Raw genomic sequence first — 12,349 nt, 5'->3', positions numbered from 1 at the left:
TGAAAAGTAGAGGTCGTCCATCCTTTTGTGAAATGCCACACACAGCAAGCCTTGAAAAAGGCATACCTCGGTGAACTAATGTGAGGTAAAACTACTCATGAAGACAGCTACTAGCTTCAAGTCTAAACATTTATTCATTTTTCTTTCTCACTAGTGTACAAACCACAAATGTCTGGAGGTGGTTTCTCATCAGGACAAAGGTCACGGGCACAAGTACAAAATGGAAAGCCTTCTCACTATGATGAGGTACCGGTGGACTCACTCCAGCGCATGGATGCTGGAATATCACTTCAAAGCTTGCAAAATTGTGAACTGGCTCTGAGTGCAGATCCGCTCCCACCACCTCCTCTTCCACTCCAACCTCCTTTCGGCCCTGACTTTTATCCAAGTGACAGTGAGGATCCAGCTACTGCTCTTGAATTGCGACCAGTACGACGATTCATTCCTGATTCATGGAAAAACTTCTTCAGGGGGAGTAAAAATGGACACTGGGAGAATCCCATGTCTGATGTAAACTACATCTCTAAGGGGGCGGAGTGTTCACCACCGCCCTCACCCACACATGGAAGGGACTCTGATTTGAACTCAAAATCTGCTGCCAGTACTTACAAAGATCAATATGGTGGATCAGGTGGAAGCTACAATTCCCGAAGGGAAGCTGAAGCAATGCTTCCACGAGACCCCTACGGGTCCTTAGATCGCCATACTCAAACAGCAAAAACATATAGTGAGAGGGTGGAAGAGTATAACATGAGATACGCCTACATGAAGTCTTGGCCAGGATTGCTGAGGATTCTCGGAGTTGTGGAGTTGCTTCTGGGTGCAGGTGTCTTTGCCTGCGTTACTGCGTATATCCACAAAGACAATGAATGGCACAACATGTTTGGTTATACACAGCCCTATGGGTATGCAGCTACCAGCATGACTGGGGGATACTATTATAGTGGGCCTAAAACCCCCTTTGTGCTTGTGGTAGCGGGACTGGCTTGGCTAACGACTGTAGTTCTCCTTGTGCTGGGCATGTCCATGTACTATCGAACCATTCTCCTGGATTCCAACTGGTGGCCCTTAACGGAGTTTGGAATAAATGTAGCACTGTTCATTCTATACCTTGCAGCTGCTATTGTCTATGTGAATGATACAAACCGGGGAGGACTATGTTATTATGCAATGTTTAACACTCCAATCAATGCTTCCTTTTGCCGAGTGGAAGGTGGACAGACCGCAGCCATGATCTTTCTATTTGTGCTTATGTTTATCTACCTCATTAGTGCCATTGTCTGCTTAAAGTTGTGGAGGCACGAAGAGAATAGGAAACGGAGAGCATATCTAGAAAGTGAGGTAAGATACACAATTTACATATTTCTTCACTGTAGTCGTCAAATTTCTGTTAATACTGGCAATCAACTTATCTGGATTTCTTCAATCAGAAATTCAAACAGCTGGACTTAATGTTTGTGTCTTTGGGTGTAAATATATGATAAAGTATCTTTAACAGTTCTCTTTATGAGTATATTTTGTAGGTCACCATATCTAGGCACAAGGTTACCAGCTGAGTGATTCTTTTTTTAGATCATTGATTTAAAAAAAAAAATGTGATCACTCAATGTTCATACCTTTTAAATGCAGTATAAATAACTCAGTTCAACTAACAAGTATCCCACCAAGGGTCATGGGGCGATACTTTATATTATGCACGAGACACAGGAGAAAGGGGTAGGTCACCCTAAATGAGTGTGCTAGCTCCGCATGACTTGTGCGGGGAAGAAAAAAATCCTTTTTTATATATAACCCTCACACACTGTAGTAGTGTCATGCTTCATCATCAGGTTCACCCTGACTCCTAAAGGTCTTTGTGGAGAATCGCCCACAATTATTGGGTGTCAAGTGCCTTGGAAGCTGGGTTGGGTCGCCCTATAGTCACACACTCATCAAGGGTGTAGCTAATGAAGTACATTTCTGTAGTTCTAATTAATGTGTAGAAATAGTGTACTGATTTGTTTTAATCACATTAAAATGTGTTTCCATCACACTTCAGAATTACAAAAAATGTACTTAATTTGTGCTTTCATAATTCTGATATCGCCTGAAATATTTGCACAGTTCATTTACAGACATTTAAATTTTGTTGTGTGCTAGAAAAAAATTACATTGTACAGCCTTCCTTCACCCACATTACCCAGCATGTTTGTCTCATAAACATTCTCACTTTGAAGTCAGAGAAAGCAAAGTAAACACCGAACTCTGTCTGAAGACAGGGCCTGACATTTGAACTCTGTCTTTGAATGTGCAGCAAATATGACAAGATAGAAACAAAGTTTAAAGGCCTGTTTATAGAAAGGGAGTACTTCTGGAAGAATACAGTAAATAGGCTATGATCCACGAGAGGGACAAAGTCATACTGTACAGCATAAAACAAACAAAGCCAGCAAACAGAAAGCAAGCAACTGTGAGTTACAAATCCCAAAACCAATGGGTGGAATACATTCACAGGGAAGCTTTCTGAAAGTCCCCAAGGAGTGTTTGGAAAACCAGACAGCTGTTCTGTCTTGTAGGCTTTAACCTAAAAAGAGCTAGTGAGAGAGGGGCTTTGGCTCTCCCATGTTGATCTTCCTACCCTGAATTTGACTGGACAGAAGTTGTACGCTTTCACTGACAGAAGACTTGTACAGAACACTTGTATTGCACAGATAATGCACAGTATGGTAGTACTGAGCTGTTTATGGTGCCAAGCCACTGATCAAAGCCTTAGGCCTGATTGATTCATTGGGAAATGTTACCTAAATTGTCTTAGGTCTGATCTGTATATTGTGAACATTTATGACATAGGCAGTAGGCCTGAATTGCTTATTGTGAAAAGTATAGGTTAAAGGGAATAGGCCTTTGTTGGTGTATTGCTATTATGCCGTGTTGAAGTTGTAGACAAATATTTTTAATACAGATTTCTATATATTACTTTAGTAGTGAAGAATTTTGGTTACCTCCTTTGAAAACCCCTGTTTTTGTGTGATTTGTTTTGCTTGGCTTGGTAGCACAGTTGTGTATGAGCGCTTATGTGATCACTCAGAAAAAGAACTGTAAATTGTAGTACTAAGAGAGATGGTGTGTCTCCTCTCACAAGTTGATCTTCTTCCCAAGAGTATTTGATTGGAAAACAGTTGTGAGTCCTTCTTAAAAGAAGTTCCATTACTCGTAACTGATAGGGACATTAACAAAGAACCCTGATCAGATACAGTAGGGCAGGGCTTATCATGGAGTAATCATGTGACCAGTACAATAGGAAGGGATTGTACATTGTGAAGAATGAGATGTTATTTTGCATGCCATTACTTTGCATGCTATTACTACGCGGTCATTACTTAGCAAGAACTGTTACAACGCAAATTTTTACTACGCATATCATTACATTGAAAGTGTTATTGTATGCGAAGTAAAAACTTGCCTAGTAATAAAAACGGTATGCGGAATAACGTGTCATATTAAAAAAAGAAATGTTTAAAACACAACACTACATTAAATAATAAATAGAAATACACTACCCTACACCTCTAAAACACTACACAATCCTACATTTCTGAAACACCACTACACTACCCTAAACCCTAAATCACTACCCCCTGCACTAACATACACATTCCCCAACTCCGGTCCCTACATTTATTCACTACCCATCACAACCCCCAGCCACTACACTAAACACTAAAACAGTAAAGTACACTACACTAACACCACAACACTACCCTAAACCCTAAAACACTAACCCCAGCACGACCCTGCCCCTAGCCCCAGTCCTGTCCCTACTCCCAAACACTACCCTGCAAAACCCCCGACACTACCCTAAACCCTAAAACACTACCCTACACTAACACCACAACACTACCCTAAACCCCAAAACACTACCCTAAACCCCAAAACACTACCCCCTGCACGACCCTGACCCTACCCCGAGTCCCTTCCCTACTCCCAAACACTACCCTTCACGACCCCCTACACCCAAATACACTACTCTACACTACACCTACACAACCGTTCACACAGCCCCACTTACCTCTCTCTCCTCATGGATCACCTTCCACTGCTCCAGCTTCCTGCATCTTCAGTGTCGTACTACGTTATTTAGAAACGAAAGTAACTCGAACTGTCTTGCGCGGTAAAACCATGCGAAGTAATGGTTTCTGCATACTAACAATGCGAAGTAAAGGCAATCCGAAGTAGTGGCCGCGTAGAAAAGGTCACCCACCCATTGTGAACTCTCTGAAAAATATTACAGGAAGGGATTTTACATTCAGCTGCTTGTCAAAGACAATACAAAATGTCTTTACATTGCAAGCTCTCTGACAGATATGGTAGGAAGGGAGTTAGTACATAGGTTTCCTCACAATACATGCTTGGTGTTTCAAGATGGAGACTTTTTTTTTTTTGGAGTTCAACACTGCTTTATTGCGTACGATGATAATGAATACACAGCTTTTCGCGCCTACAACCCGGAGGCCGGCAGCGTATTACAGTAAGTAGAACACAGCCTTGTAAACGGCATCCCTGAGGCCCGGCGGCGTGATACATTTGTAAGCGAGGGAGATAACACAGCCGATGTTGCGTGGCGTTTGAAGGATGAGCAGCAGCAGAACAGCGTTTCCAAAGGTAATGTGTAGTGTCATAACAGTATAGAAAACTCCCCAACAGTGAGAAAACTAAGAGGCAATTCAGTCTTTCTTGGACATTAAAAGGTACCAAAGTGGTATGGAATCCCTGAAAGGCAGAGCCGCGTACGTCTCAAAAGATGGAGACTTTATGTGCCTGTTGTTGTATACCTTGGCTCTGCCTAAAATGCTTGGTGGGTCTCTCAAGACCACTTGGGCATGTTTATGTTTATGTTCATGTTAAATCGGATAGGATTACCATATTGATGTTTAAATGTGATGACATCTTATTTTACATTGCGAATGACCAGACAAAGCCTGTAGGCCTAGACTTGCTGATCATGAAGAGCTATATGTATTGCCAGAGGTCCATATAGGGTACGGTACACCCAGCGCGGGGACCAGACTTCTCCCATCCAAGACACCCGGTGGGGTTAAACAAGGCTGTATACTAGCCCCCTTTTTATTCTTATTTTATAATAACACCCTAGATACATTTCTATGTGTGTCTACTCCTGATGTTCCCAATGTTGGCTCGTTCCCGGCTCGTTCCCGGTCTCTGTACTTCTGTATGTGGATGACGCAGAGCTCTTAGTTCACTCTGCTAATGGCCTACAGGCGCTTTCAGATAGGTTTTACGGAGCGGTTGAAGTTCAAGGTTAATCATATCCACCACTCTAATTTCACTATACTAATTCAACACTAATCCTTTATGGGTTCCGGAGTAGCATGCTACTCGCCAAAAAAATGCTTCAACACCCCATCAGGGGTAACAAGCGCTATATAAATGCAAACCGTTAACCCTCTTCTATCTCTCCGCTATCCTTCTCAATCCAAATAACTGACTGACATATTCACCATTCAAATTTCAATATACTAATACAACACTAATCCTTTATGGGTTACGGAGTAGCGTGCTACTCGCCAAAAAATGCTTCAACACCCGATCAGGGGTAACAAGCGCTATATAAATGCAAACCGTTAACCCTCTTCTATCCCTTCGCTATCCTTCTGAATCCAAATAACTGACTAACATATCCACTACTCAAATTGCTTTCATATTTCAATATATACTAATTTACCACCAATCCTTTATGGGTTCCGGAGTAGCGTGCTACTCGCCGAAAAAGTGCTTCAATGCCTCGTCCAGAGTAGTGAGTGCTAAATAAATGCAATTACAATACAATATAGGGGCATTCGTTTTTTTTTTTTTAATGTAGAGCCTCTTGGTGTGCAAATTGTCACCTGGAACCACACTCAAAAGTTCAATTTAGTTGTACCTTGTTAGTTGTCTCATGGTATTTCTTTAAGGCACCCTTTGATTCTGCATGGCTCATTTAGGAGTGATTTCAATTTGCAATTCCACTTGAAATTTTATCGATGTTTGTCATTTTGGTGTGTAGTATATAGATGTATGATCATTAGCTATCTTTTAACCCCTTCCCTGTGGGGCACATTCCCCCGCTTTGCTGGGGGGAGGGGGGTGTGCACAGCGCCCTGGTGCTCATACACCCGTTTCTTTAGAACGCTTGCACAGCAGGGGAATTAGCCCAGCGTGCGAGCGTTCTAACGGTCATGACGAGCTGAGCTCATCATGAGCGTCGAAGGAGTTAAAGATTGCCTAACTTTAAGTTTATAAGCCAAATCACCAACCTGAGTCAAACTTGGACTCCTTTGTCTCATTATCCTGAGATTCAAGTGCTGAAAGGGATACTGAGTTTGAGAGACCATGTTACGGGATCTCCAGAAAAAAAGTAGAAAGACTCCAATTGATGCTTTTGGGGCCGTGTAACTATTAACTGCTCTGAGACATCCCTCCCCAACCAGACTTTTCAAATACAATCGGAATCTGTTTATAATTGTTAACTCTCAGATAAATGCAATGAGTGGGGAGTTTTAGGTCCCTTTTCTTGGTCTCATCTGTAAATGCTTGATATCTTTGAACTGAGATTTAATGTTCATGTCAATGTATACGTTGAGTCCTCTCAAAAAAGCGTTATCCGTTTCTCTAAGCAGAGAACACCGGGTCGGGTTTCCTTATTTTCAGGTTCCAACCCAACGGCTTGCTTTATTGATTGATAACTGTGGTAACAAAGGAACTAGTCCGCACTCTCTCATTTTATATTCTGGTAAACAAGATACTTCTAAAGAGCGCTACTTCCTAATGCATTTAATTGGTTAGGCTATGCATCACTAATAAAGGAAACAAATTGACATTTTATGTAGCATGCAATACAGTGGCATGTGTGGTTCATGAATGACATACACAGGACATTGAAAAACAACCTTGGAAAATTACAAAAGAAAGGAACATCCTGAGCATTGCTTTCTTGAGAGAACACAAATATTACATTTTATGCTTCACAGGTAAGGCTTAAATTTCCATGATTTTCCTGAAATGGAAAAAAAGACAAGCTGAGAGGGAGAGCGAGAGAGAAAGAGAGAAAAAGTCTAACTCACATAAAATAAACATGCAGTATTATTATGTAAATATGAATAGATTTCAACGCAAGCTGACAGCGCCTTAGTCATGCTAACTGAAACACATTTGAATTAGGCATTATTTTCTTAACGTGTAAAAACTTGCCTACACATGCAGGGCGAAGTGACTATTCCACCATGTAGAAACCTTGAGTGGTATGACTGGTCACATCTGTGGCAAACTATTGCATGCAGCATAAAGCTTTAATTCTCTTGCGCAGGTTAAGATTATTCCAACTCCCCTATCCTTACACGTAAAATAAATGTATGTAGCAGTTCTGAGGGCAGTGCTTAGAGGTCCTCACAGCAGTATTCTCCCTACTGCAGCATATGCTGTGCCTAGTGCTCTACTTGTACTTGTACACAGGCCACTGACTTAAAGCAGTTCCTTTTAGAAGCTCTCATGCAGCTCTGCCCTGAGATGTCTGTGGCCCGCTTTGCCAAGGACTGTGTGTAAATCACAAAGATCCCACTTAGGTAATCTGCCCTATTTCCCTTGTGATTCACATTTCTTGACTGGTTGGTGCCTGTATTGTTCTATCACAAAAGTCTCTCTGGCAGTGCAATTCATGTACAACAAAGACATACACAGTGCAAATTCATATGAAACGTTCTGCAAGAGACATTTGTTATGATTAGTGTCTTTTATGACTTGAAGACATTTTATTTTTTTCCTTCAAATTTGTTTTTATAGATTTAAAAAAATAAATAAAAAAAGAAAAGGAAAAATCGACTGTATTGTAAGTCACACTTATACCACCACATGCTAAATCAGTGCAGGGCACAACAAAGGAGAAGAAAGATGTATGGTTAGAGCATGCAATTTCAGTGTGTACATACATTACGAGTAATCATGTGCATAAGTTGTACCTTCATAATTTTAAATGTAGTTATAAAACGTCAAACAATGGGTGGAAATAAGCAATAGGGGGAAAAAAGGGGTGGAGAACACACGTAATAGGAACGTAGCGGGAATCATTTTGTCATAGATATACAGGGAAGATGGAAGCAGTGTGTACGGGATCTGCTCAGTTTGGAGTATTCAACAGAAGCAGTAAGGTTATGTGTGGAGAGGAAGGCGGTAAAAAGAAAAAGAGTAGGATAATATCTTGTATGTCTTCTTGGAGGGAGGTCATCATTTCGTGTGCATTGTATAAACTCCTAGAATAGGGTGGCCCATTGGGGAGAGATTGGTCTTTTTCCCTGGCCACGTGTCTCCTCCTAATGGAGGGTGTCCTCCTCTGGACCATCCCATCTGTGGACTGCGCCCTACCAGACCTCCAATAGCAGGGCTGTCGGGGAATGCTAGTTTAAGGTAAGAGTGTGCTTGGCAAGGAGAAGTGCTATGGGTGCGAAGCGCGAGTGTACTTTGTGGGGCTCGCTTAAAAATGCAGAGTGAACATTCCTCCCATGTGTGGATATCAGGATGCGCCGTAATCTCGATGAAGATTTTGTGTACCTTAAACCAGTAGTAATGTAAGGATGTACAGGACCAAATCATGTGCTGTAGATCTGCACCAGAGGCGTGACATCTAGGACACTTAGCGTCTGCTTGGGGAAAAATTCGATGGATTTGGGCCTGTGTGAGATATGCGCGGTGTAGTCTAAAGAGTTGTACGTTTTTAAACTTTAAACAGGAGTTGTGGAAGCCGTAAGGTTAATTCTCATTCCTCATCATGTAGTGCCCGTCCAAACTCCCCCTCCCGTTTATGTCGTCGTGTTCCTAGGGAAAGCGTGGTCAGTTCACATATCGCTTTATACAGTCAGTTGATTAAATGACGACCAGAACCCATAGTTAAGATTGTCTGTAGTACCGGGTGTGGTGCAGGCTCAGTTACTGCGGCGATCTACAGGGTGCGATATGTGTTTGTGAGTCAGTGATGTAAGAGACACTGTCCAGGAGGTAGACCGTACTCAGTTGGTTAAATCTAAGAAATTGCCCGTCTTGGAAGAGGTCTCCCATTGTGTGAATTGAGCAAGGTGTACGAGGAGCCAAATCAAGCCTTGTGTAAAATCCAGGGAATTTATGTAATCCTGTCAGAGGCAGGGCTGGGGCATATGCATGTAGTTTGTGTGCATTGCAGTAAACACATGAAATGCATTTACGAGCCACAGTCACCGGTATGGGCGGAGAGGTGGGAGGATCGGGATTTCGGTAGAAGGAGGCCAAGGATACCCTGTGATGCCTTCACTCAGTCTGTCTCGGGTATCTTCTGCCAGTCCAACGTGACACCCATTGTAACTGTGCTGTCAGGTAATACGCCTGGAAGGATGAGACTCCTAAGCCACCCTGATCTAGTGGGAGGTGCAGCTTGCTAAGCTCCACACGACCTCACCCGCTACCCCAGATAAGAGTGCTCAGCAGGGAAATGAGCTCTTGAAAGAAGGAATGTGGGGGGACCAGAGGAAGATTGACAAAGTAATAGAGTAGCCGAGGTAATATATTAATATTAGTCAGAGCAATTTTCCCTATCGGGTGTTTTGATGCTCAGAAGTAGGACCTAGGGACACTGCAATCTAGGCACCCAATCCTGCCACACTGCTTGCCAAGGATACCAACCAACCACAGTGGACTTCAGTCTTTGTGCATTATTAAGCTGCACTACTATATGGACACTAATCAAACACACTGTATTGCAGGATACTAACCTATTCCACCCTACGTTAGGGACACTACACAGAACACTGCAACATATTCTAAAGTCACTAACTTCCTTCACTGCATCCTTAGGACACTAAGTCACCGCTATGCACTGGATCCTGAGGAATCCACTTCATTTACAATCTGGGTGAGAATTAAAAGTATCAAGCCACCAGGAAGCATTGGTAAACAATTACAACTGACACATGCTTCCTCTTCTTCTTTAAGCCGAAATGCATGAGATAATTGCAGATAAAAATCAACAGAATAATGCAGCTTGACCCTTTCCTTTATAATCATGGTACACAAACCTAATATGGTGGTCTCCACCCTTAAACCTGTTCATTTAAAGCGTCTGTATGGTGCCTGTTTCAGGCCCTTTTTAAAAGATGGTTGATTTTGTTTTTTGGCTGCAGCTAATTGTCAATTAACCCAAAATAGGGCAAAACAAGCCCATATTGAAAAGTAGACTGTTAGTAGTAAGCATTATATCATTCGAATAGAATCAAAAGGTCTTGACTAATGCCAGACCAAAAACGATGCACCTAGGTTTTACAAACTATTTTGTGTGTGTGTGTGTGTGAGAGAGAGCGATGGACAGAGGTTGCTTTAACGACTATGCTCACATTGGTAATAAAAGAAACACGCATTTGCAATGCACTAGGTCTCGCATTTACGCACGTTTTAGCTATTCGCATTGTAAATGTCAATGTCTTTTATTTATGTTTTGGTTTTTAAAACCTAAATATAAAGACATTGTCATTTACAATGCCAATAGCTTAAACTCGCGTAAATGCGAGACCTATCGCATTGCAAACGCATTTATTTGGCAAGAGGTGCTCCTTAAACAGTGTTTCTGTGCTTGGGTCTTGGACCGAACTCAGTGACTAGAGTGTTGAGTGTTCCTCTGCCAGGGGGGAAAAAAAACCTTTAAAAGAGTGAGGTGAAGAGACGAGAAGTGGCAGGAGGTCAAATCAGAAACTGCAGCCTTGCTATTCAGTAACACTGACCTTCCGGGGAGCCTGCGCGAGCCCCTAAGATCATCTCTGGGCCTTGCAAATGATTGTGCACATTAAAGGCTAGCAGTGCACAGCGGTTCTAGTATGTTGGAGGTCTGCGTCCAGCTTTTAGTTCATATGCTTTTGGGTCAAAGTGCATCTATAGGAGTTAGTAAAACATCCAGGAGCACAAAATGAAACAGAGTTTATATGGTAAAAGGACATGCAGCCGGCGGCTACCCCAGCAGCAAGCCCCCGTTCTGCCATATGGTGCTTATAAAATTATCTGAGCCATCACTGCTATTTTTCTGCTGATATCCTCCTGGGAATTTCTACAATAGAAGAGGTGCTACTGCTACAGAGTGTGAGGTGAGGGGGGTTTTGGGGATATTCGGGGAGCAGTGGGCCTTGGGAGGGATGAAGTGCCTTTGACTAGGGAGAGAGGGTAGGGGAGATGCGAGGGGCAGCCGGCGGTGTATGCTGATTGGGGCCGGTAGTGCGGCACACAGGGAGGGGGGCAGATCAATGTGCCAGCAGGGGGATTGGGGCTTGTCGCCTCACGCAGGCACAGGATGGGTCAGGCCAGTGGAAAGAGGGGGGAAGGTCGTCTGTGCTCTGCCCTCTAGGTGATCGCTGGTTTGGCTATAGCCCGCACACATAGGGAGAGGATTCAGGGAGCTGCTGGAGTCCTTGGATGGTGGTTCGAGGCCCAGTCTTCATGCCCTCAGCCTTTCATCCTTATGAGGCCGGTTGGATTGGTTGCAATTCCTACGGGCGCTCGGGCGACATGGGCGGGGGCCGGGTGCTGTCTGGGGAGGGCTTAAGGCAAGTGAGGGGGCACGGGGTCTGTGTACGGGATATCGTCTACTCGGTGCCAACCCGCTCCGAAATGTCTCTCCCAATCTCTGCCAAAATCGTATGGCAGAAGCAGGGTTTTCGAGGGCCACACAAGTTTCCTACCAAGGCTATGAGTGATGTACGCCATGCTATCCGCCAGCAGCGTACAGCGCACTCCACACTCTCTTTAACCCACAAAGCGGTGCATTGCTGTTAGTCTTTACACACCATTACCTTCAACACCACTTATCCATTTGTTGAGTTGGTGCCCAGACTCAAACCTGGGGCCTCCGCTCCAGACACAAGTTGGCCGCTCTGAGTTTTTCGCCATCTCCTTTCCTCACATTAAGTTGGGCTAATGTGCTGACAACGCTCTCCTCCCGAGTCTCCTTACAAATCATGGCATACAGTGTGTTCAGCGCAGGTGCAGCCCCATAGGCATTGCGCGCATGCGAAACAAAAAACAAGTGCGAATTCCCCCACCAATCAGAGGACAAACAAGCATTTAAAAGGCAATAGGACTCATATTTACGCAAGACCTATTGCATTTTAAATGGAAGTGTTGGCGTCAAAGAAGGCACGAACGGGAGAGGGTGGGGGTGTGTGGTGGTGGTCCAAGTAGTCACGGACTGCGGGAGGGAAAGCGGAGAAGCAGGGGAACAAAACTGTTTTTAAAGTAAAGGGGCTGATAGCCACGGAAGGACAAAAATGACGACATGGCCTTCAAGAGGCGGGACTAACAAGCCAAAAAC

General features: G+C 43.5%; 1 protein-coding gene across 2 annotated transcripts in view; it reads left to right on the top strand.

Moving 5' to 3' along the window:
* Window positions 1–12,349, top strand: part of MARVELD2 (MARVEL domain containing 2) — a 230,160-nt gene that overhangs the window by 50,630 nt on the left and 167,181 nt on the right. For both annotated transcript variants that reach the window (XM_078675302.1, XM_078675301.1), the window contains exon 2: window positions 155–1,341. In XM_078675302.1, coding sequence (XP_078531428.1) covers window positions 169–1,341 — 1,173 coding nt within the window. In that variant the 5' untranslated portion in view covers window positions 155–168. The remainder of the gene's footprint in view (window positions 1–154; window positions 1,342–12,349) is intronic.

This window comes from Lissotriton helveticus, chromosome 2_1, assembly GCF_964261635.1.
Source record: "Lissotriton helveticus chromosome 2_1, aLisHel1.1, whole genome shotgun sequence".
Lineage (NCBI taxonomy): Eukaryota > Metazoa > Chordata > Amphibia > Caudata > Salamandridae > Lissotriton > Lissotriton helveticus.
This window is presented reverse-complemented; position numbering and strand designations above follow the sequence as displayed.